The sequence below is a fragment of the Lepisma saccharinum genome, chromosome 4 (genome assembly GCF_977018435.1).
Source record: "Lepisma saccharinum chromosome 4, izLepSacc3.1, whole genome shotgun sequence".
Classification (NCBI taxonomy): domain Eukaryota; kingdom Metazoa; phylum Arthropoda; class Insecta; order Zygentoma; family Lepismatidae; genus Lepisma; species Lepisma saccharinum.
Genome location: NC_139232.1, coordinates 35,705,718 through 35,733,340, shown reverse-complemented (window position 1 = coordinate 35,733,340; position 27,623 = coordinate 35,705,718). Strand labels below are relative to the sequence as shown.

Genomic DNA, 27,623 nt, shown 5'->3' with positions numbered 1-27,623 from the left:
GACGAATATACAAAGTTCCCATGTTTCATTTGTGAGTGGGACAGCCGTGCAAAGACTCAACATTGGGTCAAGAAAGAGTGGCTAAAAGACAAAATCTTGAATCGGGCACCAAGAATGTGATTCGGAACAGCTTAGTTGACCCAAAAAAGTATTGTTACCCCCGTTGCATATCAAATTAGGTGTAATGAAGCAATTTGTCAAGGCTATTCCAAAAGATGGCGATTGTTTCAAATACCTGTGCAAAAAGTTTCCAGGTTTATCTGCAACCAAGTTGACAGAGGGAATCTTTGTTGGTCCAGATATCGGCAAGCTCATGAAGGATAAAGACTTTGAGACTAGCATGACAACAACGGAGAAAGAAGCTTGGGTTGCCTTCAAAGATGTGGTCAGTAAATTTCTGGGAAATTACAAGGATCCTGACTATAAAGCAATTGTTATGAATATGCTGGACAAATTTCAAGCGTTGGGTTGCTCCATGAGTGTCAAACTACATTTCCTTCACTCACATGTGGACTATTTCCCCGAAAATTTAGGAGCAGTCAGCGAAGAACAGGGTGAAAGGTTCCACCAAGATATTAAATATATGGAGTGCAAATATCAAGGACAACGGAACAAGAACATGCTCGCCGACTACTATTGGATGTTAACACAAGAGAGGCCTGAGATTGCACATAAAAGAAGAACGTCAAAAAGAAGTTTCAAAGGCAAAAGGGTACGTACGTAAATATAAACTTTGTTTGTGTTTGGTTTTGTTGTTTGTTCAGTTTACAATTTGTGTCAAACGTTCATGTACACATACATTGCTCCTCGTGGTCAATCGTCTATTTTATGTACGTTACCTTAATAAACACAAATGAACATAATACGTTGGTGCTTTTTTTCTAGAAACTTCACCATAATGGGATGTTAAAAGTGTAAACGCAAGAGAACTTTGTGTTTTTCTCTCGACCAGAGGTGGCTCGTGCGATCTGGCAACAGTGGTTTTCTTCCATTTAAACCTATACAAAATAAAATCAATTGCTAATAAATCAATTTGCATCACCAAGCATCAATTTTACATAGATTTAAATGGATCAAAACCACTGTTGCCAGATAGTGCATGCAAAATTGTTCGCGAAAATTCCTTTTTACATAGGATTTTAGCAAAAATATCGATATCGATTGTACAAAAAATCCTGACGTGATGGAAAAAAATGGAGGTCATTTTCGAAATCAGCACACCCATTAACATAATACTCAGCGTACACGTCTCTTGTATTTTTCAACAACTTCAATTTCGCAGGCCTGTGTAATTGGCCCTGACTAATATCAGTGATGAAGTGTGAAAAAGAAAAAGCTAATGAAGAGGTTGAATCTTTAATCAAATATACATACTTTTATATAAAGAAAAACTTGTTAGAGAGACTGAACCATGAATTGCATTTAATCAGATATGTAGAAAGAATGTTGAAAATAGAACAATAGCAAAAGTAACCACCTGAAAATCCTTTCTCCAGAAGACCTAAAGGAAGGCTAAAAACTAAGTGGGAAGATTGTGCACTCAAAGAACTGAGAAGATGAAAGTAAATAAATGGAGAAAAATGCCCAACATAGAATAGAGTGACTGAAAAACATTGAACAGGGTGTAGTGCCAATGAAGTTGTTCTTGTGCATTAAGAGATCTTAGACTGAAAATTATGCTGTGTCACTAATTGTAGGTAATTTTCAACTGAATACATAAAATGTTGATGTGAAGCCTGTTATTTTACATAAATAAAACTGCAAGTGTAATACTGAAAGTAATGACATTTAGATAGGGTGACCATACATCCCGTTTTGACCGGGACAGTCCCATTTCAGAAGGGTGTTCCGGTCGTCCTTTCCATATTATTAAAAAGCCACTACTTGTCCCGTGTTATAAAATCTAGAAATTATCTTGAAAACCAAGTCTAAATTTGCGAAACATTTCATGTTAAAAAAGGTGCATTGTTTTGTGTGTGTTCCAGTATTTGTAGAGCAGTGAATACGCATGAAGTTTCTTTATGGGATTGCAAGAATAATTTAAAATTCCTGCGTCTTGACACAAACTCACAATGAAAATCTAGAGTTGTGTGTCTGATATGTGGGGTAAGGCTTTCGGGAAGATTTGTAAACAATTGATGAATAATATAACTGATCTCAAGAAGATTGCTTCTTCTGCTAAATACAGTGTGTCCACAAAAACATTTTGCGATTATAAACAAGCATAGCATCGCTCTTGGTACTCATATTTATATAAAATTGGTGCCATTAGAAGCAGAAACTCAAAAAAATTAATAGATAACAACCTACCTCAGTGGCACTCAACGTGTGCTCCTCGTGTCATGCTGCAAACATCAAGGCGATATTCCCACTCTCGCATTCCAAAGTGTCTACAGTGACTGTCCCGATGGCGGCAATGATACGACGTTTCAGATCTTGCAGATCTTGAGGCAGTGGAGGTACGTATACAAGATCTTTTATGTGACCCCATAAGAAGAAGTCACAGACAAACAAGTGAGGGGACCTCGGTGGCCAATTGCAGAACACAGCATCTTTGTTTCCAGAGTGCCCAATTCATCTTCCTTGAAGTTTATCATTTAGAAAATTCCGAACATCAAGATGCCAGTGAGGAGGTGCTCCATCTTGTTAGAAAATAAATTCATTGTCTTCTTCTTCTTCTAATTGTGAAAAAAGTCAGTCACTGAGCATATCAAGGTAATTCATACCGTTGATTGTGTCCTCGTGAAAGAAAAATGACCCATATACTTTCAGTTTCGATATGGCACAGAACACATTAACTTAGGGTAGTCACGTTCAACATCCAAAACAAAATGTGGATTCTGGGTCCCCCAAATCCTAACATTGTGTTTTTTACTTTCCCATTGATGTGGAATGTTGCTTCATCATTGAAAATGATTTTCGCTGACAGGTCCTCAATATTCTCCATAAGTGTTAATAAATTTCAATATACATAACTAAAATTTTGTGGTCATTTATAATCACGGAATATTTTTGTGGACATGCTGTACTTCTGTCATTACTCAACTTACGCTCAGGACTAACATCAAAGGTTGATCAGAAAGGAGGAGAAATGCTATGTAAATTATACCAAGATTAAATAATTAATACCTTTGAAAACGGGAGATCATATTTAATTTATAGTTTATGATATATCATTTATGTGATCCTTCCTTTAATAAATAATAACAATATGTTAATTATAGTAATAATTTTATAATTAGGCGTAACCAATTTTTCCAGGAAGGAGGGGGGAAAACTGATCTCCTTGGGAATGTCCTGTTTTTGGGTCAAAATATTATGGTCATCCTACATTTACGCTAACTCATCAATTAAACATTAACTAATGTGCTTAATTAGAGCTGGACTGGGACCACCAATAGGGTGGTGTCAAATTTTATTTTCGAGGGTACCCCCAAAAAATCATTGATTGTAATGGCCTAGCATTACGGTAAAGGCTGAGATACAATTTTTATATAGGGTCTATTAGAAGTAGTTGTAAAAAATTCAAGAGATATTTATTATCAACACATAACAATAGAACAAGTGTGAGATTGTTTCACTAAAATTTAAATGTACATCAATTTAACTCCAATAATAAAATTTGAATGTACACTTCGCAACATCTTATTTGACCGCCCCGAAAGAATTCTAAGTCCCGAATTCGTAAACTTAGCAACATTGCACTTCGGCTCCAAGTGATAGTAGCCTTGTACTGCACTTGTGGATGTGTTCTGTTGAACTGGTAATGTGTGTAAATATTTATTATTATTTTGCCATTATTTCTATTAATTTTTTAAATTGTTTTTGTTCTGGAATAATTTCAGAAAGTTTTTAAATTCACGTAAAAGAATATTTGCTGTTTTGTGACTTATAGGCAGGGGCATTCCTTCCTCTCATTGCTGCACCCTTCTGATAGGTTGTAAATCTTTGGTCCTTTGTAGGGTGACTATACATCCCATTTTGACTGGGACAGTCCCATTTTAGAAGCATGCCCTGGTCATCCCGTTGATATTATTACAAATCCACCATTTGTCCCGTTTTATGAAAGTCTAGTAGTTATCTTGAAAACCAAGTCTAAATTTGAGATACATTTCATCCTAAAAATAATATATTTTATTGTTTTGTGTGTGTTACGTTATTTGTAGAGCAGTGAATAAGCATGGCCAAGAAGCGTACATGCAGTTTCAATGCGGAATTGCAACAAGAATTTAAATTCCTTTATCTTGACACAAACTCACAAGACAAATCTCATGTTGTGTGTGTGATATGTGGGAAAAGGTTTTCGGGGAGATTTATAAACTTTTAGTGAAGAATAAAACTGCTCTCAAGAACATTGGTACTCATTGAACATAAATACTTCTGGTACTCTTCAATTTCAGTGTAGGACTAACATCAAAGGTTGATCAGAAGGGACCAGAAACATTGCGTAAGTCATGCCGAAATTATATAATTAACACCCTTTGACACAGGTAATCACATTTCACTTATTGTTTATGATGCATCACTTATGTGATCCATCCTTTAATAATAATAATAATAATAATAATAATAATAATATGTTAATTATAACATTAATTTTTTAATTATGTTTAACCGATTTTTCAGGAAGGGGGGAGGGGGTATACTGATCTTCTTGAGATGTCCCATTTTTGGGTCAAAATATTATGGTCACCCTAGTCCTTGGGCATGCTACATACCTATTATATGCAATAATGTATGTAGTATAAAAATGCTTCGAAAGAAGTAACAGGAAATTCTCATTCACTGCAATTTTTTTTTAAAACAGCACTCTGCATACAGAAAGTACTTGAGCCATTATTAATATTAAAACAAGTAGTGGAATGTAATAAAATAAAAAAAAGAAAATCCACATGAACAATAATTCCACATGTAAAGTGGATTTTATGTTTCACTATACTCTCGACTCTTGCCTGTGAAGGCAATTGAAAAGCTTAACCCAATGAATTGACTGAATTCCGGAAATTTTCTCGCCCCCAATCCCCCACCCTAGTTTTGTTGACTGTTCAAGGTGTCTTTTGTCTCACTCACCTAGTGGAATTACGTTGCCCGTTAATCGCAATGTTGTGAGCTGATCAAGCAAGAATATTTTTACTGCATCCTTTTATTTGCAAACAGACCTAAATTATCATGTTGTAGGGCACTAATACTTTCACAGGGCAATTATATACAACAAGACTCTTGGACCAGATCAGAACCTAACACGACTCGAGTGAAATTTAGCCCCTCATTTTGAACATTACACTAAAGTATTATCTAACAGTATGAGATAATGCTTTATCTACAAAATAAAATTATGTTGATTAGTTTATATGAAAATACTTACTTCAAACTATCACAAGCAAAATTGAACTGACAACTAGTGCGATTGTGAACAGGATACTTCCTCTATTCACCTCATAAATGGTCAACAAATCAAATAAACAGTGTACACAGCTACAGAACCAACTCCGGTAAGTAGGATCACCACAGGCACCGACTTTGCATAAATATAGGGATGTGGTGGTAGGGGGAGCAAGATTGACAACAATAATATTTTTTATACTTCTTGACGAATTGGGTGGGGGGGTGCCTTGGTCCCTAAAGGTCCCTATGAGGATCATGGCAAAAAAAAAAAAAATGAAAAACTTATCAGACGTTAACACATCAGTCAATAAAACATTTATTCACACTTCTATATCTGTGACCGATTGTGAGCAGTAGAAAAAAGGCACCAAATGTGTTTTCGGAAGGGCGTCGAGACTTAAGGTCACAGCAAGATTTTGCCCGGTTTTATGGTGGCCCATTCCAGCCATGTAAATAAATCCTATTCTTTCATGAATCTCATTTACAAAATCTATTGTCCGGCAACCACAGTTTATTCACCACTTAGCTCACAGTCGTCTATTTTGTAGCTATCAAAAGTCTTACTTTATTCAATAATTAAAAATGTTTCTTTTTGTGTTTTTTAATAGATACAATAAAAAACACATTAAAAATTTAAATTTGGAAGGTTTTGGAAATATAAGCAGTTTATTAGTGTAGTATCCTGTAGAAATAGGTCATATTAATGATTCACTCGCATAACAGCATTTTGATTTATAATTAAAATTATTGTAAACTAAATTTCTATTATATACAATTTATTTCATGTTCACAAACATTAATTCAGTAGGTAAATGAATTATACAGTTCCTTCTTGGAATATTTACTACTTCATATATGTTCAGTATTTACAATGAGTATGTTTTGTGAGAATACTTTTTTGGTATCAAAGCTCAACATATTTGTCTATTCATCCCTAGAAGTTAATTTCCATGTTTATGTGATTATTATTATTATTATTATTATTATTGCTTAATAATAAAAATTGATTAAAATGTATTGTGCATAAGGCTTAATATACAGCAGGGTTCGCAAAATTTGTGTTTTTTTAAAGAAACAAAACGAACAGTTTTTTTGTTTTGTTTTAAGCAGTGTTTTAAACAAGAACAGAAAAAAACATGTTTCAAACAAATAAAATGTTCAAAACATGATGACAAGATGACTTATTTTCTAAGTATAATGATTAATAAAGAACCTGTTAATCATCCAAGGATGGAATATGTTCCTAGTATAAAGTAAATACTTGAGTAACTTCTTAAAATACACATTTATGTTAGTCTTAAATCAATCTTCCATGTAGGCTGTTCGAGAAGCTTCAAAAAATCCACAGTTGCCAGGTTTCAGTGCTCCAGTGAGTCCACGTGGTAGCTACTGTTTTTATTTCTTGTTTTTTTAAAAACGACATTTGATCAAGGATTATATATATGAGGATAACCCAGCCCTATAAGCCATGGCGAACGCGGAGATCACTAAGAGAATACGGAAGTTGCTATACGACATTTCCGTTGGAGACTGAAGTTGCTAGCCCCATCTAACCGCTTGGACGAAAACTAACATCCCTGTCGAGGTTGCCATTAGTCCATGATCAGAGACTAACTCATAAAATGATCGTATAAATTTAAGGGATGTACATTATAAAGTATATTTGTATTCAATTTATGTAGTACTGTGTTACGTCGTACATATTCAAGCACTTGAAAGTTTTAATGAACTGTTGTAAAGATTTTAGACTTTCATAGAAAATTGTGACACATTTCGCTATTCTCAAAGTTGGTTATTGACTAACCTACAGTAACGCATCATGGATCAAGTTTTTGTTATAAGTACATTTTGATTTAGTGTGGCTAAATTTTACTTTCTGAACCACATTTTAGGTTCATTGTGGAGAATTTCAAAGCTTCTGTGATTTTCCTTACGCTATTCCTGGAATGTTTAGGAATTCAGTGGTGATTGGTTTTGTGATTAAGCCTGGTGCTGTGAAAGATGTGTTTTATGTCTTATGTCAAGCATAATATGGAATAGGCTAGGAATTGTGTATTCGTGTTTATCGTAGATATCTCATTACAAAACTTTCACATGCGTCGTTTACCTTCTATATTGATTAAATACCAACCTTTAAGAAGTCTCAAAGCACACAGGTTAGTTTGATCGCTCTAAGCAAATGTAGAAACTCTACATATTTTATGTGTGTGTGTAATTTAAGTTCGTGAAAAATTAAATTTAAGTTTAGTTGGAAAATTAATCTTTCTTGTATCCTACAAACGAGTTTTGGCTGCATTCTTGAATAGTTATTGCTTTAAAGAAAAACCTAGACATATTTACAACATTTTGGAATAGTAAATTCTTTTTAATTAATGGCAGTAAGAAGAAGACAATGTGCAAGTTTAATGTTGACGAATCAAATAAAAAGAACGTATATAGTCAACATTATAACGTTACAAATTCTTACAGTTTGACATTATGTGGCTATTTCTTCCTCTATATTTGCATACAATGAATTTTGATTGTAACTCCACAGTACAATATTTCTTCTGTGGTAAATGTGCTTCGTTATGGGTAGTTTGTTATTTTAGTGCAAGGGGGAGATATTTCGGTTCTATTATTGTTCATCTCATTGCATATCATGTGGATTGTAATCATTAAACTCCAAGGTAAATAATAGAAAAATCCTGAAATCAGTTACAATAATGAACCATCAAGTAAGATTTTTAGTGTAAGAATTAAAATGTTGTTTATTGTCTTGAATTTTATGAAAAGCAGAAAATGACCCAATATCATACATATATGTTTAGTAAATGTATAAGAAACTAGAATATTTTCTAGGTATTTCCTTTGGACAATCCAAGATTACACTCCACAATTTTAATTATTCCTTTTTTAAATTTATTACATTCCAATGAAAAAAGTTGATTTGCTTTCCAAGTATCGAGCTCAAACGTCGATATGCATATTAATCGATAGTTCCTCACTGTTCGAATACATTGTCTTCCCCCACCAGATGGCTCTGCTTGTACTGGGTATGAATAGTCTGTGGTTTTAAGGCCTTAGAAAAGTGTTCGCACAAGTCAATGGAGAATATGCTCAGTGTCTCTTCCTGTAATAGATAATCCTTGATTTGATCGTGAATGCAACTAAATATTGACATAGGAATGTGCAAATTTGGCAGTGTGTTAAGTGAGTAACAAAACGGTTTCATCCATGTAGTATTGAATTTTAAAAATATTTTAATCATCTGTAAAACAAAACACAGCCAGGTGTTTTAAACGTGAGCTATGGGTATTCATCACAATATGTTTCTTTGTTAATTCGATATACATTTTCAACCACTGAACAAATTTCTATGCACAGTAAACAAAATGACACCATTGAATGAAAGATATGGTTACAAAACATGCAAGTAACTACAAACTATCAAACATCAAGTATCAAAATGTGTTTTAAACATGCCAACCCTGATATACAGTCATCATATAGATCACCATGGATTTTACATACCTGTAGAAAGGTTGCTGTACCAGCAGTGATTCCAATAAATAAGAATACAATGAAATAATTGTCTGTCTCTGACCTTACATCTTCAGGTTTTTCCAATGAAAGAACCTATAAAAATGAGAAGTCTTTAAATAATGTGAAGAGTTTTTCTTTTTCTTTTTCGTTAATCTGTTTATTAATCTATGTAAATCATCTTCACTACCTTGCATATGCAGTTTGCTGATGTTATAGTGTACATTACTATTGATAATAATTAGGGCTGACCCGATACCATTTTGAACTGATAATATATTAAAAAATAGCCCATTGCACAACAACCTGTAAGGGCCAGGACCAGCAGTCGGTAGGTAGGTCTTAGCCCCACTCCCACCTGCCAAGTTACAGGATGATGTGTAGTCAGTACGACTAACCCTGGTTGTTGTTCTAGGTTTCCGGGTTACACTACTCATTCGTAGCTTCCTAATTTCCTCTCAGGAGTGTGTCCCGTAACTGGAGCCCAAAGCATGATGCACGGCCATGGTCCAGGACCTTTGAATTGATACCGATGCCAATGCTGATACTCTTACTGATTTCCACCAACATGATGCTTGATAATTGTAACAATTCAAAGTTATTCAGAATACTTATAAATTTCAATATATTAGTTTTTCATTGGAACTATACCATATCATTTTACAAGAATTTTGCTTTAAAATGTTCATAATTTCAAGGACAATCATTTAAATCCATTTCTTCCCAAAATATTATTGCAAAAATTAAGAAACTTATGCATTTGTGCACATTTTCCTGGAGAAAGTTGCACAACATTTTTATGGGCCCCATGATATTTCCAGAATCTATGGAAAGTATTGGCTGGTATCGGCGATATTCCAACTTTTACTTTCTGATACCGATATCACTATTATTTACTCAGCTCTATGATGTGGGATGCAGAATTACCACCTTGAGGGAATATTGTACAAGATATGATCTCTTGAAACCTTTGAGCACCACAGCAAGCAATCTGCTGTCCTTCAAGTGACATCCCTTTGCATGTGGAGTGATCATAACTCAATTTAGGCCTCCCCGATGGCAAAATGAAAGCGTCGTCACCTTGTAATCAAGGGGTCCCAAGTGGTACCCGGTGGAGGCACATAGTGGTTCAGATCCCACTTTAAACTGTAAGTCCAGTCCCGATTAACCTTACTGTGCATAAAGTGGACTTAAAACCCCAACTCAACTCAACATAACTCAATCAAACACACTTTGGTTCTAGAGAAAAGTAAGGTTTAGGTGTGAAGCACCCATGAACATAGATAGTCAACACTGACTGATTGGACATGAATTTTCGTGAAAAATATGAGGAAATGAAAGAACTGCATGTTTAGGTCAAACACATATTTGAGGGATAAGAGCTGACAATGATAGAGAGTAGGAGTGTTCTGCACCACCCAGCTTACAGCCCTTACTTGTCATTTAGCTTCAGTTTGTTGGTGCTCTTAGAGAAGATTCTAAAGATGCAAAGATTACACGCAGATAGTGAAGTGGATTTTGCAGTATGCAAATTATTGACGGAGCTGCCGATGCTATCCAAATGGTTCCTCGTATGATGAAGCACATGTGGAAAACTTGAACTATTCCTGAAGAAACCTACTGCATTATTTTCTCTGTAAAGTGTGTTATTTCTATGACCATCATATTTCACTACTTACATAAATAAATGTATAAGTCATCTCCGATTGGTTTCATGTGATTACTGCTCAGAAAAACAAATGTATGAAATGTGCATGATGAGCATTTTTTATTTTTTTTTATTTTATGTTTACACTTTTTAATATTATATTCTATCTCTACCTTTACCATTTGGGTAAAGGTTGAACATGGATACAATATTTCAGTTTTTTGCTTTACTGAAATAAAGCACTTACTTATCCACAAAAACTGATTTATGAAGGTTCTATTAATTTTGGTGTCCACTGCCACTATCCACTTGAATGAATGAATGAAGCATATAACACATGTACCCAAGTGGTAATTGTCTGAACATATATGTTGTATCCCCAGATAAGTAAATACTTTATTCAAGTATATTAACTTACTACCACATTTATCAATCCCTGAACCTAATTATCATATTATCTTCTCCATTAGCGTACAGAATTGAGAGCTTTTTCACTTGAGGGAATTATGCTCGAATAGGCAAAACAAGCAGATGGGTCTGATGTACCTACATTTTATATCATGAGATGATCTTATAGTGTAATTAAATAGGTTTTTATAGAGTAGTTTTACGTTCTTTCATTTTTGGCAAGGTTTGTTTGAAATTCACTTTATTCTGAGGATAGACCACTGAAAATGTTCTTTCTCTGGAAATCGAATCCAGAAGAAAGCACTTACTCACCATGCAGTGACATAAAGACATAATATTTACTGAAACATCTCCTCAAGCCTTGTGCTTACTTGCCCTAGATGCCCAGAACAAATATAAAACAGTCAACACAAAGTGAATCAATCATGGCTTTGTAAAACAAGTGAGAATATATTAAATATAGCTCTAGTTTTAAAAATCAGTGTACATAAATTTGGTTGTTACAGGATGAATATGGTTTAGAACTTACCCCAAATATCTCGCCAAACACAACAGCAAATATAGGTGTGCTGAAACCTACAACAGCTGAACCTATACATCCAATTAAAATACAATACCATTCCTTTGTATTCATTGACATAATTCTGTTGAAGGAAACATTGTATTCTTCTTCATCCTGTAGCATGCACACAATTAAAAAAATATATTGTAAGATTATTCTGTGTTATAAAATTTACAGTTACAGTCATCAAATTACAGTGTTATTATCAGGGCCCAGGTAATTATGTAATTACATGCTTTTTTCTGTTAACATTTTCAGATCAAATCAGTCAAATGTTTATTTATTTATTTATTATTTTAAATGGCGGAGTTAAGGCCATGCTGAACCTTTTCTTCCACTCAACCATACACACAAAGTTATACTTTAGTACATTAAACACGAAGTGCATATATTCGTACATTTCATGCCATATACAGTCTGAAATGTGCATTTCAGTGATCATATATTTACTAATTTTACTCAATAAGTACATGTATTTACATATTTCCTGGCATTTTCATATTTAAAAATATTTATAATATTTTTTTTTAATATACTTGGTCAGAACAGATACCCTAAAAATTATTCACTCAAAAGTGTGGAAGGATCAGTAGGGGACACATTGAATAAAGACAGGTGCCTTCTGTTTTGGAGAAGAATCCCAGAATACAATAAAATTTTAACTATTAATAGGGGAGACCAGGGTAATTAGAACAGGAAACAGCCTGTAGAAGTTCCACTGTAAATTACTCAGAAAGTTACATATGGATTTTTTAAAAATTTCTACCATTTAAAAGGACATCTTTTGCATATTTTTGAAAAAAATAATGACCATACCTGCATTGCAAATACTCGTCCAAAAAAAATAATTGTCATGACACCATAAAATTGTTCCAATTACCCCATTTGGGGTTAATGGAACATAAGTTAGAAATTTCAACTGAATAGCTTTAGATTGCTGTTGGGGTAATAAGAACATCATATATAAATGTCCCATTTACCCTGCAAATTTGAACACAATAGCTCTACTTCTTCTGGAGTTATCAATGCTTGTTTAAATAAAATCCCAAGTTAACGTCTTTTTTTCATAAAGTTCAATTTCCCAGCTGTGAAGCAAATATGTGTGAATGAAAATCAGTGTTCTATGATTTATTTGAAAGGTTACAGGCCATTTTACAATGTAGTAAAGAAAAAACTTCTAATAGTTACATGTACAATCTAGTATACCCAAGCGAAATCAAGCAAATTACGCAATGTTCTAATAACCCATTTGCAGAAATTTTTGGGGTAATAAGAACTTTGCTTATAAAAACCAGGCAAATTGCCCATAGACAACCAAACTCACATGAAATGATGTGTGCCCTTATGTTTTATTATAGGGGTGAAGAAAATTTTGAAAGGGTTCTTTCATTCACATCCAGTATATGCAGAAGCAGAGAAACACCAAGCGTGCGTCACATCATTTTTGCAGGTGTATAATAAAAGTCAAATAAAACTTACTTTTGTGTAGTTATTCCAATAACTAATTTTCTGCATGTAGGTTTAGTGTAGGTACATAGGTATGAAATGTTATTACACCAGTCTTTTCGTTTTAAATTATTCTACATTAACATGTTCCAATAACCCCATGTTCTAATTACCCCGGTCTCCCCTAGTGCTAAGTTGAGATACCTTGGAAACTGGGTACACACCAGAATATTTGTGCAAGTTTAAATATGCACCATTACTTTATGTAAAGCAGAATACAAAGTCCTGTTAATTTGATAACAGAAGTTTCATATTTGAAATTACTGTTAATGGGGGTCCATGTTGGAAAAGTAACAGGAATATGTTATGTTGGTTTGTCTAACTTGAGCAATTTGTTTAAAAAAAATAAGATGGAAATGCTGGTAAGTGATGCTTTTAATGCCATACGAGGATTATTTTTTAAGTAAGTTTTGCAATAAAAACGAAGTAAGTAAATGTTTTTCAAAAAATATTTATTTTCTGAATTTACATACACTTCTTTATTTTTATACATAATTTCCTTTCCGTTTTAAACATTTATCATAATGAATTACGAGTTTTTGGATACCCTCATAGAACTCTGCCGCCTGTGATGATAGCCAGTTACTCACGGCAGGCCCGTATCCAGGATTATTTTGAGAGGGGGGCCAAGCCCGAAGTCATTAATTAATATCATCATAATTAATATCATAAACATATATAAACAAATTAATTTGCTATATTTATAAACTAAGCAAATTAATTCCTTTAACAACTGGTTCAAAATGTCAAGAAATTAGAAGATAGGTGAAATGTTTTGAATAAGTGTTAGATTTTATTTAATTATTGCTCTTTATTAATAATGATAATTAAATTTTCATACTTTTATTGTGTTATGTTTCTATAATGGTGTAAATCAATTAATGGTCTCTCGAAAGGAAATATTTCCTTATCAGAGTTGTTGCTAGAGATTTCAGCACCCAGGACGAGAATAGATTTTCACACCTCCTGCACCGAATTTGCACTCCCTTTACCTAGATGTAGCTAACATACTTAGACATTGAAGACATTTTATGTACCTACTCTTTTCCGTTGAATCCGATGAAATGAAAACATAGCATTCAAGAAATGTGGCTAATGAAAGGGCAGTTGCTTAGGTTGTGCATTAAGGTGGAGTGAAAATATAGGGCAATTTTTTTTTTTTTTTTTTCAAAAAATGAAGATGCCTGTAGTGGGAAAAGCTGTGTTATTATACAGTTAATTAACCCTAATTATTTCAGAAAAAAGAATTGATTTTTACTGGTTCCCCAGGGTCACTGAAGATTTCATATTGAAAATCAGCATTTACTCACCGAAAATTATAACTTTTTATTTATTTTCCTGACCTGAAACACAGAATACCCTGTTTCCTAAGTAAACAAGTGCAAAAAATAGATATTTGAATACAACCATAAAGTTGTGCTACCGAAATACATAAAGTAAACTACCCAAGTACCCATTAGTACCCAAAATATGTAACAATGTTAAACTTTTACACTTACATATAGCCCAATATCGTAATACTAATTACTATTACAACTTATATTCTTTCTTAGTGTGAAATGTTTTCATCAATGCTCTTGACTTGATAGTTGAAAAGATAAATCCATATCTTTGCACTGGAGTATATACCATCACCACAAAGGTCACAAGAGTTGTCAAATTATTTGAGGGTTTATCAGTCGATACATACAACCTTAGCAGTCTTGCACCGGTTGTTAGCCACCTAGAATGGTTTAATGGGCCTGGTTTGCGATTCGCTAATTCATCACTGCAGTGTCCATTTGTTACACTAATACACCAATTATAGAGATACCTCTGATCAGTACTTAAGTCTTCAAAGTCAACATTCCCAACAAGCTGACAAGAAGAAGGAACATTTATTGGATCGAATTGCACAAGAGGTTGTTTTTCGCAAGTTTGTAGAGCTTTTCCTATTTCCCCAGAAAAATCTTTTGGACCAGTTGTGAATCCATCAATTTTCTGAAAGAGATGGCGCAGTGAGAGTTCATTTATATGCAGCAAACAAATAAGCCACTGGAGGGGTCTACCAAGTTCTTTTTTGAGTAAAACAATAACTCCTCCTTTGTTTCCTGTATTCACATTTGTACCATCACATCCAAAAGCTAAAAGATCGCCCATACTTATTTCCTTCCTAGCACAGAAGCTCAAGATCTAATTTTTTATAGTGATACAGTGACGTGTCCTATATACTTGGAATTTGGCTCCTGGACTTAAGTCACATGCTCTTCTGTTACGACGCGACCATAATTCTTCACTCCTCTCTTCTCATTAATTCTTCTCTGGTCCTTCCTGCCATCAAAATACAATCCAGTCAGAGTATCCAAACTATCAGCAGCTGTTTTCCTGACTTTACTTCTTTCCCTTCTAACCTTGCTCCCATCTATCACTTTAGAAACATCTGCATCACTAATAACACCTACATCTTGAAGAACTGCACTAGCAATTTTAGCTGCACTTCTGTCAGATATGCGATGTCTGTCACACTCTCTAGCAAAATTGTTAAGAGGCAACCACATTTGAGTTTCGTTAATGAGGAATTCGCTGAAGTGGAGGGCATTTCCGATTTGGTTTTAAGTACTTTACTCGTGTCGCTGTCAGTATCTCAACCTTCTTCCTCCTTGATGGACTTGATTGAGGACTACTAGTAGCAGCATTGACACTACAGCTTGACAAATGTTTCTGAAGTCTTGCTTCTTCCATAGCTTTTCTTGCTTGCTTCTTCTGCAATTCTTTGGATTTTTTAAAATCAGTTTTTCCAATGAACATTTTTCTCGTTCTTTGATCCAAAAGAAATTATCTTTCTTGAATAGGTACTTTCTTCTCTCTAGAACAAACACAGATTGAAAAGTCTTTACACTTGCAACACGATATATCAAATAATGCAGAGTTAGCATGTGTGCAATACAATGCAATTTTTTCTTCTAGTTTTCTTCATTTTGTCTAGGCTTTAAGAGATTTCGATAGTGTTCGTGAAGTTTTTACACTTTTGCAACGACTTGCTGATGTGACACTGATGGCAATGAAGCTTTCATCAAAATTCCTATCACTTGGTGAGAAACACTTTCACTAATTTCTGAAACATGAGGTTCCTGAGTTTTTCTCATTTTGCTTTTAAAGGCGTATATGAAGGTATAATTTCATCACATCCAGAATTCTCCATGTGTCTTTCAATACGCTAAAATAAGTGGAAATATGAAAACTTCGGAGGCCTTGGGGCACCGGAAGAAATTGACCTAGAGAGCTGATTTTTTTTATTTGACTATCTGATACCAAAATTCAACTTTCTTGACTACAGGCATTTCGAAATTAAAAAAGAAAAAAAAATCTTCATGTATCTTTCAATATGCTAAAATAAGTGGAAATATGAAAACTTCGGAGGCCTTGGGGCACCAGAAGAAATTGACCTAGAGAGCTGATTTTTTTTTATTTGACTATCTGACACCAAAATGCAACTTTTCTGACTACAGGCATTTCGAAATTCAAGAAAAAAAAATTTCACTCCACCCTATTATCTTCATTCAAGCAGTGTGTGTTATTGTTCAAATCCGCAATCTCGATTACAAATTAAAGATAACTAACTAGGTGGAGGGACAAAAAATGAGAGACTTTAAGAAGACATTAGTTTCCTATTAAATTAACTTGTAAGTGCTAATTTCTATTCCAGATGAAAGAAGGTGAGAAATAACAGGTCAGTCAAATTTCTGTGTTCCAGGGCCCTAAGGTAACAAGGACAACCTCCTTCGCAGTTATGGTTCCATTCCTTACTAGGGCAATTTGATATAATTTTAAAATCTTATCTATGAATGTACATTTTTATCCCATGCTGTTACCAGCCCGAGAGAGAGAGAGAGAGAGAGAGAGAGAGAGAGATGGAGAGATGTATGAATAAATGTAAATAAATAATATATGAAAATATGTAATAAATAAACCTCGTATATTTCTTAGTTTTTGAAAGATTTCAGTAAAAATTGATTTTGATACACACACTCACTCTCACACACACACACACTCTCTCAATCATTCTCTTATATACAGTGAACTCTTTTTAACTCGAACTTGGATTTTTTTTATTTATTTGGTAATTCAAATTGAAGTTTATTCTTGAGATTCCTATGGAAACAATGTTAAAAAATTCATATGTAATACAAATTTTTGAACCTTTTATTTGGATAATTCGAAGGCAGCTAGTTTATGTTTGCTACTATGCAACCTCCACTCTCTCTCCTCAATAATGTGAGATTGCCCACCCCTTTGTGTGCAGGTGTTCGTCCTTGAACCCCCTCCCCCATTAGCCAATGATCCTCTGTAAGGTAGAGGCCGACGCACAAGTCTCTGCCATGGCGCACATCCGAATTTTCATTTCTTTTCCCTCCCTCTTACCATCACGTGTTCTACCCTGCTCACCCACCTTCCCCATTGTTGCTAATTGTCATTCCATTCCTGGACACACTCACACAAACATAATTGAAAACAATTGAATAATGCTCCAGCTCATGGTTGACACTGTTCGACAGGGACATTAATGTGGCAATATAGCATGACATAGCGGTTGCTTCTTTTATGCATTGCATTTTCATTGGCTAGCTAGTAACTAGTGTTGTCAACTGTATTAATGAAGCACAGTTTCTATCACGGAAGGAGAGAGACAAAGTGCGGTGAGTTTTGTTGGATTGCAAGCACCAAAATATTATTTTAAGTTCTTGACCGGGTTTGACGTTGTGTGTGTGTATTGCGTGTGTGTATGTGAAAGTGCATGTGTTTGGTTAGTGAACGTTAAATTCATAATGCCTCCAGTAATGTTATTCATATTTCATCACTTTAGAATTGCTCAAAAGAAATAAATTATGTGGATGCATGAGCATTTCAACCCTCGGCTCCGCCATGTGTTCTTGTAGGAATTGTATGAAGGAAGCTGTTATTTTTGCTGCTTCATGGGATGCATATTGTTTTCTTTGTTAAAATTGTCATGCTTTGATGGGTGACAAGTTCATAACAAAGGAAAACCCACGTGGCTTATATTCTGGTGGCAATATATGTACTTGTTATTCTTGTTATTGTTGCGGAAGTGGACATCCTTTGTAAATATACAAGAAAGACAGCCATCTGTCGCCTATCACAGAGAGTCAAAAATACTGCTTAAGAAGGAGTGTTTGTGGTCCAAATTGTCTAGGTTTTAACACGTTCGCAGGTTATTAGTTCTCAAGCCAGTGGTAGTGTCAGTTGTGTATCATGTGTCGTTGCAGTTCCAGTACCAGTGTGGATGGGTTTATTGGGAGTGAACAGTTAAAATGCTACCAGGTCCAATAACGCAATGGAAAAATAATACATTGTTTACTTATTTGAAATCACACAAATAATGAATCACTATGAAGATGTCTTCTTTGCATCATTTTGGGTAATTTTACGCATGTGTTAGTCCATATTTACCGAAGTTTTAGTCCATATGTATGTACATATAAAGCCACTTGTTAGTACATATTAATCCCAGCCCTGGTTATAATACATGATGTTTAAAACTCAACGTTAGATAGAGCTGAGTACTCTAATTTCCTTGTTGTACGTAACAGCTGTGCCTCAGCGCACTGTAGCGATTTTTCTATCAAACAGATTAGCAACACTGGTCCTCACGTTATGTTGCGCCGTGCATGGCAAAAACTCAATGGTAATACATCAACATATTCTCCGAAATATCATATTTGCGTTGATGTACGGTACACATCACAATTTAGCTTCATAACTGCTGTCACAATTTTAAAATTTGCCCTTTGTTCGTTTGTGGTGTTATAGCATAGGGAAACACCTCATAACAGGTTTATTTGGACTCAGTCTTGCTCAGTGATGCCACATTAATATGGTCCAAGTTTCAAGTTAACCAATAGTAGGAAAAAGTGAAAATTCATGAAAATTGAAAGTATTAGTGGATATAAATATTGAAGGTCTATATACAATTATTATGTTTGAATCGAATTTTAAATAAAGTGAAAAAGTTCAGATATAGTATCAAAAGAAATACAATATATATTTAAATTACTTGCAAGTGTACGAGGGATATTGTAAAGAAAATACACAGGGTTCCTTATTTTAATAGTCCTGTAGTTTTAACTGTTAATAAGTCAACAATAATAATGTCCCTGTGAAATAAATTAACTTCCATGGCTGTGCAGTCTCCCCCTCCCCCTTCATATTAGTCTGCTATTCTTCATAGTCCAGACTTGTCCATGCATTTAATACAGCCAAACATGTCAATGGATGTCATATTTGATGACATTAAGAATGATCTCAGTGTTCAAATAATGTTATGTCGTTGATGGTGTTGACAGGAAATATACACCTTCAAAAGTTCTCTGACCACCCTGAAATATTTCTAAGTGAACTCCAGAAATCTTCAACATTGCAACGTAGCTTTTGAGCAGCAGCAACGAATAGCCAACTTTATTATGGACCCCTTTACTACACAAAAAACACAGTGACGTAAGATTTACATTCTTGCTTATCACATGAAGTCAGAAATTATATTCATCCACCATATTAACAGTCTGGTTCCAATTTTAACATACAGAATAGCAAATATTCTCTAATATTATTCTTCATATTTAAGTTTTGTTTTTTGTTCTCTGTTAATGTGGTGGATGAATGTAATTTCTGACTTCATGTGATAAGCAAGAATGTAAATCTTACATCACTGTGTTTCTTGTGTAGTAAAGGGGCCCATAATAAAGTTGGATACTTCCTACTGCTGCTCAGGAGCTACATTGCCACATTAACGATTTCTGGACTTAAAAATGTTTCAGGGTGGTCAGGTAACTTTTGGAGAAGTGTACATACATTTACAGATATCAAATCTCAAAGAAACTTGAATTTAGTGTGTGACTGTACTTACAAGTTATGCTATATGTATAATATACCAGAAAAATCTTAAGTAAAGTTACAGATTACGATTGTGCATGATTGTTTCATTGACTGTTAAAAGTAACCATGCGATCGAAATATCCCATTGTGTAATATTACCCAAGCAAGGAACATTAAATAAGAGTTAGCATATTTTAACATCGATTGATTCATTTCTTACAATGTGAGTGATATGTGACTTACTTCTTTGATATCTTCCAGCTGAGGTTGTATTTTGTCTTTTGTCAATCTATGCCTAAATTCTTTCTCAGATTCAGTACTTGAAGCACTTCTTAATCTTCTGTTAGCACTCTCTCTTTTAGGAATATCTTCTCCACCTTCTTCATTGCCTTTGAATCAAAATGTCTACTATATGAAACATTGTCAAATATCTCAACTTCTTATGTGAGGAAAAGTAATTCATATGTCTGCATTTTAAAATAATATCTTGTCATTTTTCCCCATGACTTTGCTCCTCTAAAGCAGTGGCATATGCTGAGTTGGGCTATTCCACCATACTATAATGTTCAAATTGAAAAGAATAGTGTGTAGAAAATAAAGGTGGGAGGCCAGCTTTTCCAATTGGTTCCGATAGTCAATATGAGTTTTTACACACACTATCAGAATCGATTGGTCTATTGGAACCAATTCACCAATTGGAACTGATTGGTCAATTGTAATGAATTGGTTTCCATTGGAAAGTATTTTATTGTTTTCAATATATTGCTTATGAAAAATTCTTATCTATGCATCTGTAAATGCAATGAGAAATCATATGAAACAACTAAAGTAAATCTCTGGTAAAGCATGTGGAATTTGTAACTTAGAGAAAACTTTCACATACAAAAATTTTTCAAATATATGAACACATTTTTAACTTTGTAGCTTAATTGTGTTTAACACACTTATAGAAAATCAAACACATGCTGCTTCAGTCATAAATTCACATGTTGTTCTTCCTTTATACTTGTGAAAACAGCAACAAATTAGGTTAAACTGACCCACAACTCTTGAAGAAGTGATAAACAACAAAACACTGTGGAGATTGACTTAGCTGATCAAAAGATTGCTCATTTTTCCAATTGCATTACATACATACATACAAGAATAACCATGGAAATTCCATATTGCAAAAAATAGGAACTACTATGAACATTTATATTCCAACTATTAGCTGCTTTAAGGTTGAGTTGGTTCTTCTTGGGTATTTATTAAGATAAATCTAACTTCAGTAGTATTCATTAGAATTCAGAAGAAATTTCAGTTCAAATGGGCTGTTTTTCCAATGAACTTCTAAATCACAGGAAATGTGGTGTCAAGAATTGAACTACCTATACTTTGAGTCAATAAGTTAATTTATAACATATTTATTCTACAATATATACAAACTTACAATTGGATACAATTCACCAATTGAGATTCCGATTGAAACCAATACATTCTGATAGTCATCCGATAGAATCTGATTGATTCCAATTGAAACCGATTGAAACCCATCCAATCCAATTAGAATTTCAATTGAAACTAATAGAAAATTCCAGCTGGGAGGCCTCATCCTCATTTACGTTTTATGATTAAGAATTGATATCAGGAATTACAAAATACAAAAATAATATTATTATTATTTATGTTAATCCACACTCATAAAGAAGAAAACATTAATCAAATGAAGAAATGAAACACTATTGGTGGAATGACTAAATAAGGAAGCAATATTAAAAATGTAGGATTATTGATTTGTGGATTTGTCTACCTTTCAAAAACAATATGAATATTAAAATTTACATGGTAATATTTAAGACTATGTATCACCTAGTTGTGTTATTACAATAATTTTAATTTGCACTTATGAGCTTGTATCTGCCTGCATGCATTTACTCAACTGTTACAAAATGTGGGAATCAAATGAGAGGTAAAATCCTCTCCCTTTCTATTCAGTCTGGCAAGAAACTATGGTAGCTGGACACACTGTTGACTTCTGCGACCAGCAGGTGGACATTGATTGCATGATAGAAGGAAGTAGTAGATTAGCATACCTTGCGATTCATCCAAATCATCTTCAGCTTTTACTTGAGCCATTATGAGATCATAGTAATGCCCCTGAAGATCCATTAATTCCTCATGTGTTCCTTGTTCCACCATATTTCCTTTTGACAGTACGATTATGTTATCAGCAGATCTAATGGTGGATAATCTGTGAGCTACAACAATTGTTGTTCTACCTTGGCTGGCCTACAATGATAATATTACAAACATTAGCAAAGTCCATAATATCTCATGTCACTGGCTGGGTCTCCCCAATGGCATAGTGGTAACGGGTAACTTTGCCACCTTTAATAAAGGGGTCCCAGGTTCGATTGCCGGTGAAGGCACATAATGGTTCAGATCCCACTGTAAACTGTAGATGCAGTCCAAATTAACTTATCTGTGCATAAAAAATTAAAGGTGTTTCAGAATTATTGCTTCATGTTGCCATGGCGTATGATTTCCAAATCAGAAACAGTCAGATAAAACTTCTCACAGAGTAGGAAATGGTAAATCAGAATGCCAAATGATGTAGCATATAAAATATTCAGGCCACAATCAGTTTACATCATTGTAAGTGATCTCCAGTATTTTTAGTGCTGAACACTGCCCATCTCTTGACATTGCTTTAACTAATATTCGATAGTTGTATTTAAAGGTAGATATTTTCCATATTACATTCTGTAATTATACTATGTTGTAAACACAGGCTTTGATTCAAAAACCAAAGTTAGCACATTACCCTCTCTTGAGCTATATATACTACAGGCCATCACCAAAAAATAGCACAACTGCGTTTCTGCTCCACTATGAATTATGTGATCTTCCGGCAACTGGACAATACAGGAAACAATTTATTTTGTTCCAAGCCTGTGAACCAGACAAGTGCAATGGTGGAGCCATGGTCCCATACAGGGTGGATAAAAATCATGATTTTTATTAAATCATGCTAAACATGCAATTTTTAAGAGTGGTGCTATTTTTTTTTTTGTAATGGACTGTATGCATATTGTTCCTTTGTCTATAATGGGCTTAGCCCAAGCCTTTACACAGACTGACTTTACTCAACACTTGACCAAGACCAATCTCTCATTGGGTACACCCTTTCATGACTTCTGTTTGGACCTGTTGTGCTACCTTCAGCACAGGAAGCTGGCTGCATTTACTGACTCAACATTTTTTTTTTCCAGCTCTTGACACACATTCTTACATATTAAATGTAAGCACGTTAACAGCATGAACACAGTGGCATCCCCGATGGCACTGAGGTAGCGTCGTTGCCTTGTAATCATGGGGTTCCAGGTTCAATACCCAGTGGAGGCACATAGTGGTTCGGATTCCACTTTAAACTGTAGATCCACTCAAAATTAGCTTTACTGTGCACAAAGTGGACTTAAAACATCAATTCAATCAATCAACAGCATGAACACAAGAATGATAAAACATAAGAAAGAGCAAAGGGACAGTGTAGAAGAAAGTTCTACACTGCCATAGTTCTTCAACACTAGTGCCTTGTGTAGTGCCTTTTCTCCTGCACCACCTCTCTTTCCATTGTAAGGTTCAGATTGGCCTGGAAAAGTCAATGGAATGGAATTATGAGTATAAAGATTATGGAAAACTCTGGATTTTTTCCTTTTAAAAAAAAATATACAAAGCTGAAAATGTGAAGGAATTGAAAAAGTATTTTACACATATAGTACTTGTAAATACTCTTTTTCTACAAAAAGAAATGTTTCAAGATGGTGTGTCTTGCAACTTGAATCATTTTTTACATGCATCCACTCCAACAATACACAGGAGTCTTTTGAAAAAGGTTAAGGTAAAGTGCTCCCCTGTGCTTAGCACCACGCCATGAAGGTGTATAGGGGATGTGGGGGTAATGTCCCACACTTTCTTGATCCAGTTGTGAGTGGGGGTGATGTGATCAGAATCATGCCCCTGATCGCCTTTACCCCTCAGGGTTTCCCCCAGGTACCCATGTCATTCGATGCTGGGTGGGCGCCGGAGCTGCTTCCAACGTTAGAAAAGTTCTCGGATTTGAACCAGCCGGGGATCGAACCCAGGAACTTGAGCATGGTAGTCAGGCACGTTACCGACTGAGCCACCACGGCCACAGGAGCCTTTTGGTTTATTTTAATTTTCTCATCATGTTATAAACATTTGCATATTAAATTATATGTTATTTCAACAAAATGTTATGCACCACAAAAGATATACATTTTCATCTTTTTTTTATTTTTTTAGAACATGTTCAAGGAAGAAACACAAGAATATTTTCACAAGCAATGCTTCTATTTACATTTTTTTGTGCACAATCCAGAATGGTAATTATCATAAATGAATCAAAAACAAAATTATTCGCAATAAATATTTGCTTCTGTAAATAAAAAGAAAAAATAAATAGGGGCAATTGAACAGGAATTGAACCAGAACCTTCAACACATGAAACTGATACACTACCACTGGGCCACTTGGCATTCGGACAATATCTTCGCCTGCTGAAGTGTGTATGGAAAACTTGTGAAACTTAAAATGCTTTTTCAGGAAATTGCTGGCTATTCCGATTTTGTTTTTTTCAAAATTGGAGGATAGTCATTACATATCCCAAGGAGTTGTATTTTGTTGTGCTTCCCTCCAAATTTGGACTATCCAGCATCCATACAGTGGATTCTAGAAATGAAATTCTGGAAATTGTCCCCATAAGCTGGCTACACTGCCACTCTTATACATTATTATTTTTTCCCCAAGAAGTGTCAGTCTATTTTCAACACAACTTTTGCAAATGCACCATTGCTACATACTACATTTTTTTAATTCACTATGGTTTATTGTAGTGACTACAGGGGCATACCGAATACCAATTTATTTGTTAAGTTTTTCTCCTTCCATCAACTGTCATTATTGGGAAATATGTATAAATTTCACCTCCTCTAAAAGCCCTGCCATTCCGAAGAAGAAGCTATTTTATCTCTCTACAACAATTAGTTCTCAAGCTATGATTTTTTTTTCAGTGCTTGAAAAATATTCATCCTGGGAGGCTAGAGACATGCGAGACTTCCATTAATGGTTAAGAGAGATTTTAAAAAAAAATAAATAAAGCTAAGTCTTTAAATTTTTATACCTGTAGAGCCACCTACAGGGTGTCTGCAGACAAGAGAACAATTTCTTAGAAATGAGAGTTTTCGGGGTCTGGTGGTTTCTTACCTTACCAACAAATCGAATTTGGCAGAAAGGAAGCCTGACTCGTACCTAACTCACAGTAAAAGTCAGGATGAATTGTTGTACACAATTGAGAAATATTTTTACTTTTATAAGAAGAAGAAACTTGATAAAACTTTACCTTATTTAGTGCACTTTGAACTATCGCTTCACTGTTTGTATCTAAGGCTGATGTGGCTTCATCTAAAAGCAATATAGCAGGCCTCCTTACCAATGCTCGTGCAATGGCTATTCTTTGTTTTTGTCCACCTGATAATTGGGCACCAGGTTCACCGACCATGGTGTCATATTTCTGAAATGAGATGATTTTAAAGGATGTTATTAACAATTTGTTCCAGTTGTGAAATATTTCTATGAATTAATTTGAGAAGAATCAGGTTTAGCGATTGAAATGTCTAATAGACATGCATCATTTTCAAGTGCTAAAAAGATAACAATACATGCATACTCAGTTTTTCTCTGGATTCACGGGTTTTTCAGTACCACTTGGTAAAACCTAGATTCCTCGGTTTAGAGTAGTCATGTTGCTGTGATGTTAAGAAGTGACATGTGTAGTGAACAAATCTCTTAGAAATGGCATCATCATGTAACACACAACACATAATAAGATACTACCGATATAGAAATTAATTATATTACTTTGAACATGTACAATCTTAACCAGCAATCACAGCTGTTTTCTTCTAAGGCTCTTTTAAAAAATAAAAAAGTAAATTAATTTATTCTGCAGTAACTACATTCAAATCTACTTTCAGTTTATGATCATTTGATAGGGTCCCAGGTTCTGTACCTGGTGCAGGCACATTGTGGTACGGATTCCATGTTAAACTGTAGGTTCAGTCCCAATTATCCTTTCTGTGCATAAAGTGGTAAAAGCTCTAAAACAGACAATGGATAAAGTACTAAGGAATGCAATAACGGTATTTTTATGGCTGGGCCAGTACTGCTTTAAATCAATATCAGTGGAGATACTCCTTCCGATTCCCATTGTTGTTGACACTTGAAAATTGTAACAATTCAAACCAATTCAGAATATTTTTTTAAATGTAGAGTTTTTTTTTCTCTCTAGGGAACTATAGTATATCAATCTAACAGAATTTTCCTTTAAAATATTCATAATTTTACATTTCTCACCAAAAAGTATTTGCAAAAGTAATGAAAATTAGGAATTTTCAGGATATTTAGACTCCGTGAAAGTATCAAATGGCATGTTTTGCAGACTCCTCAAGACATTCGTACTCCGGAAAGCATTGGCTAGTATCAGAGATTGAATTTCTGCTGATATTTTCCAACACTGATACCACTACATCAGCTCAGTCCTAATATTTTTCTGTTATGTGTTCATAACAACACTCAACAAGCTAATTGTTTCAAGGGTAATTTTTCTTTCTCATTCATTTTTGTCAGTTTTAACAATAATGACATATTATAGAATATTTGGAAATCTAACCTGAGGTAATCTCATAATAAATCCATGAGCATTAGCTTCTTTTGCAGCTCTTTCAATTTCTTCTTTGGTTGCGTCACTTTTTCCGTATCTTATATTCTCTGCTATTGTAGTTCCAAAGAGAACAGGCTCCTCCAACAACACCAATTTGACTTCGAAGCCAGGATAATTTAAGTTTTCTGATATCTATTCCATCCAATTTGATCTGTATTTATAATATAAAAGTAAATTGTTTTATTTATTTTAACCCGTTTCTGCCCATTGTCGACATTTGTCGACGTAACATTCAGGCAGCTCTGAAACAGAAATAATTATCGGTGTGAGCAGTACAGCATTTTATGTAGTGTTGGTTGGTGTCACCGCGTACGATGACACCAGCCACTCCCCTCCTGCTGTCTTGTGGGGTGTATTGTGTATGGAGTTTTCCAGGCGAGCAGAAGGTGCAATGTCGCTCTGTAACAAGTAAGTGCATTTCTGTTTGTTATTAAATTACTTTTCCTTAGTAAGTCAATAATAAGCTTCTAAAAACATGTCATTTTAATAATGTTGAGTGAGTTTCATGTTGTTCATTGAAGAGCATGGTAATATTTTGACATAGTTTTTTGTGTCGACATTTGTCGACAATGGTCACGCAAGGGAGCAGCTGTTCCAGAGTGCATGGCATTTGCACTTTCACTTCTCGAGTTGATAACAATGTTGTTCTGATAGCAAATATGCAATTATGTGCTCGCCTAAGGGTGAAGGGTCGTGCGAACTGGCGAAAGAAACCAATAGAATATACGATAGGAAGAAACTCTTACGTACAAGTGTAAAACAGCCACTTTGGTATAGAACACTCTTTTTTCATAAAGCTGTAACATTTTTTTATTTTGGTTTCAGTTTGACGGTGAAGAATATGAGGAATATGAGGAGACTGAAAGTATTTTGGTGGCTAAAGTGTACATGGAACATCCAGAAAATGCATTAGTGAGTGATGGGGACAGCGATGGAGA

The 27,623-nt window shown here is 34.6% G+C and overlaps 2 protein-coding genes across 2 annotated transcripts in view; one reads left to right on the top strand and one right to left on the bottom strand.

Annotated features, from left to right (window-relative positions):
• Positions 1-27,623, top strand: part of LOC145986417 (centromere protein S-like) — a 710,010-nt gene that overhangs the window by 279,871 nt on the left and 402,516 nt on the right. The gene's annotated exons all lie outside the window — the stretch shown is intronic.
• LOC145986416 (multidrug resistance protein homolog 49-like) overlaps positions 1-27,623 on the bottom strand; it is an 89,827-nt gene that overhangs the window by 49,577 nt on the left and 12,627 nt on the right. Inside the window, 7 exon segments of the mRNA XM_083120405.1 lie at positions 8,899-9,003; positions 11,493-11,639; positions 20,145-20,290; positions 21,977-22,172; positions 25,306-25,476; positions 26,635-26,764; positions 26,766-26,836. Of these exon segments, the coding sequence (XP_082976531.1) occupies positions 8,899-9,003; positions 11,493-11,639; positions 20,145-20,290; positions 21,977-22,172; positions 25,306-25,476; positions 26,635-26,764; positions 26,766-26,836 (966 nt within the window).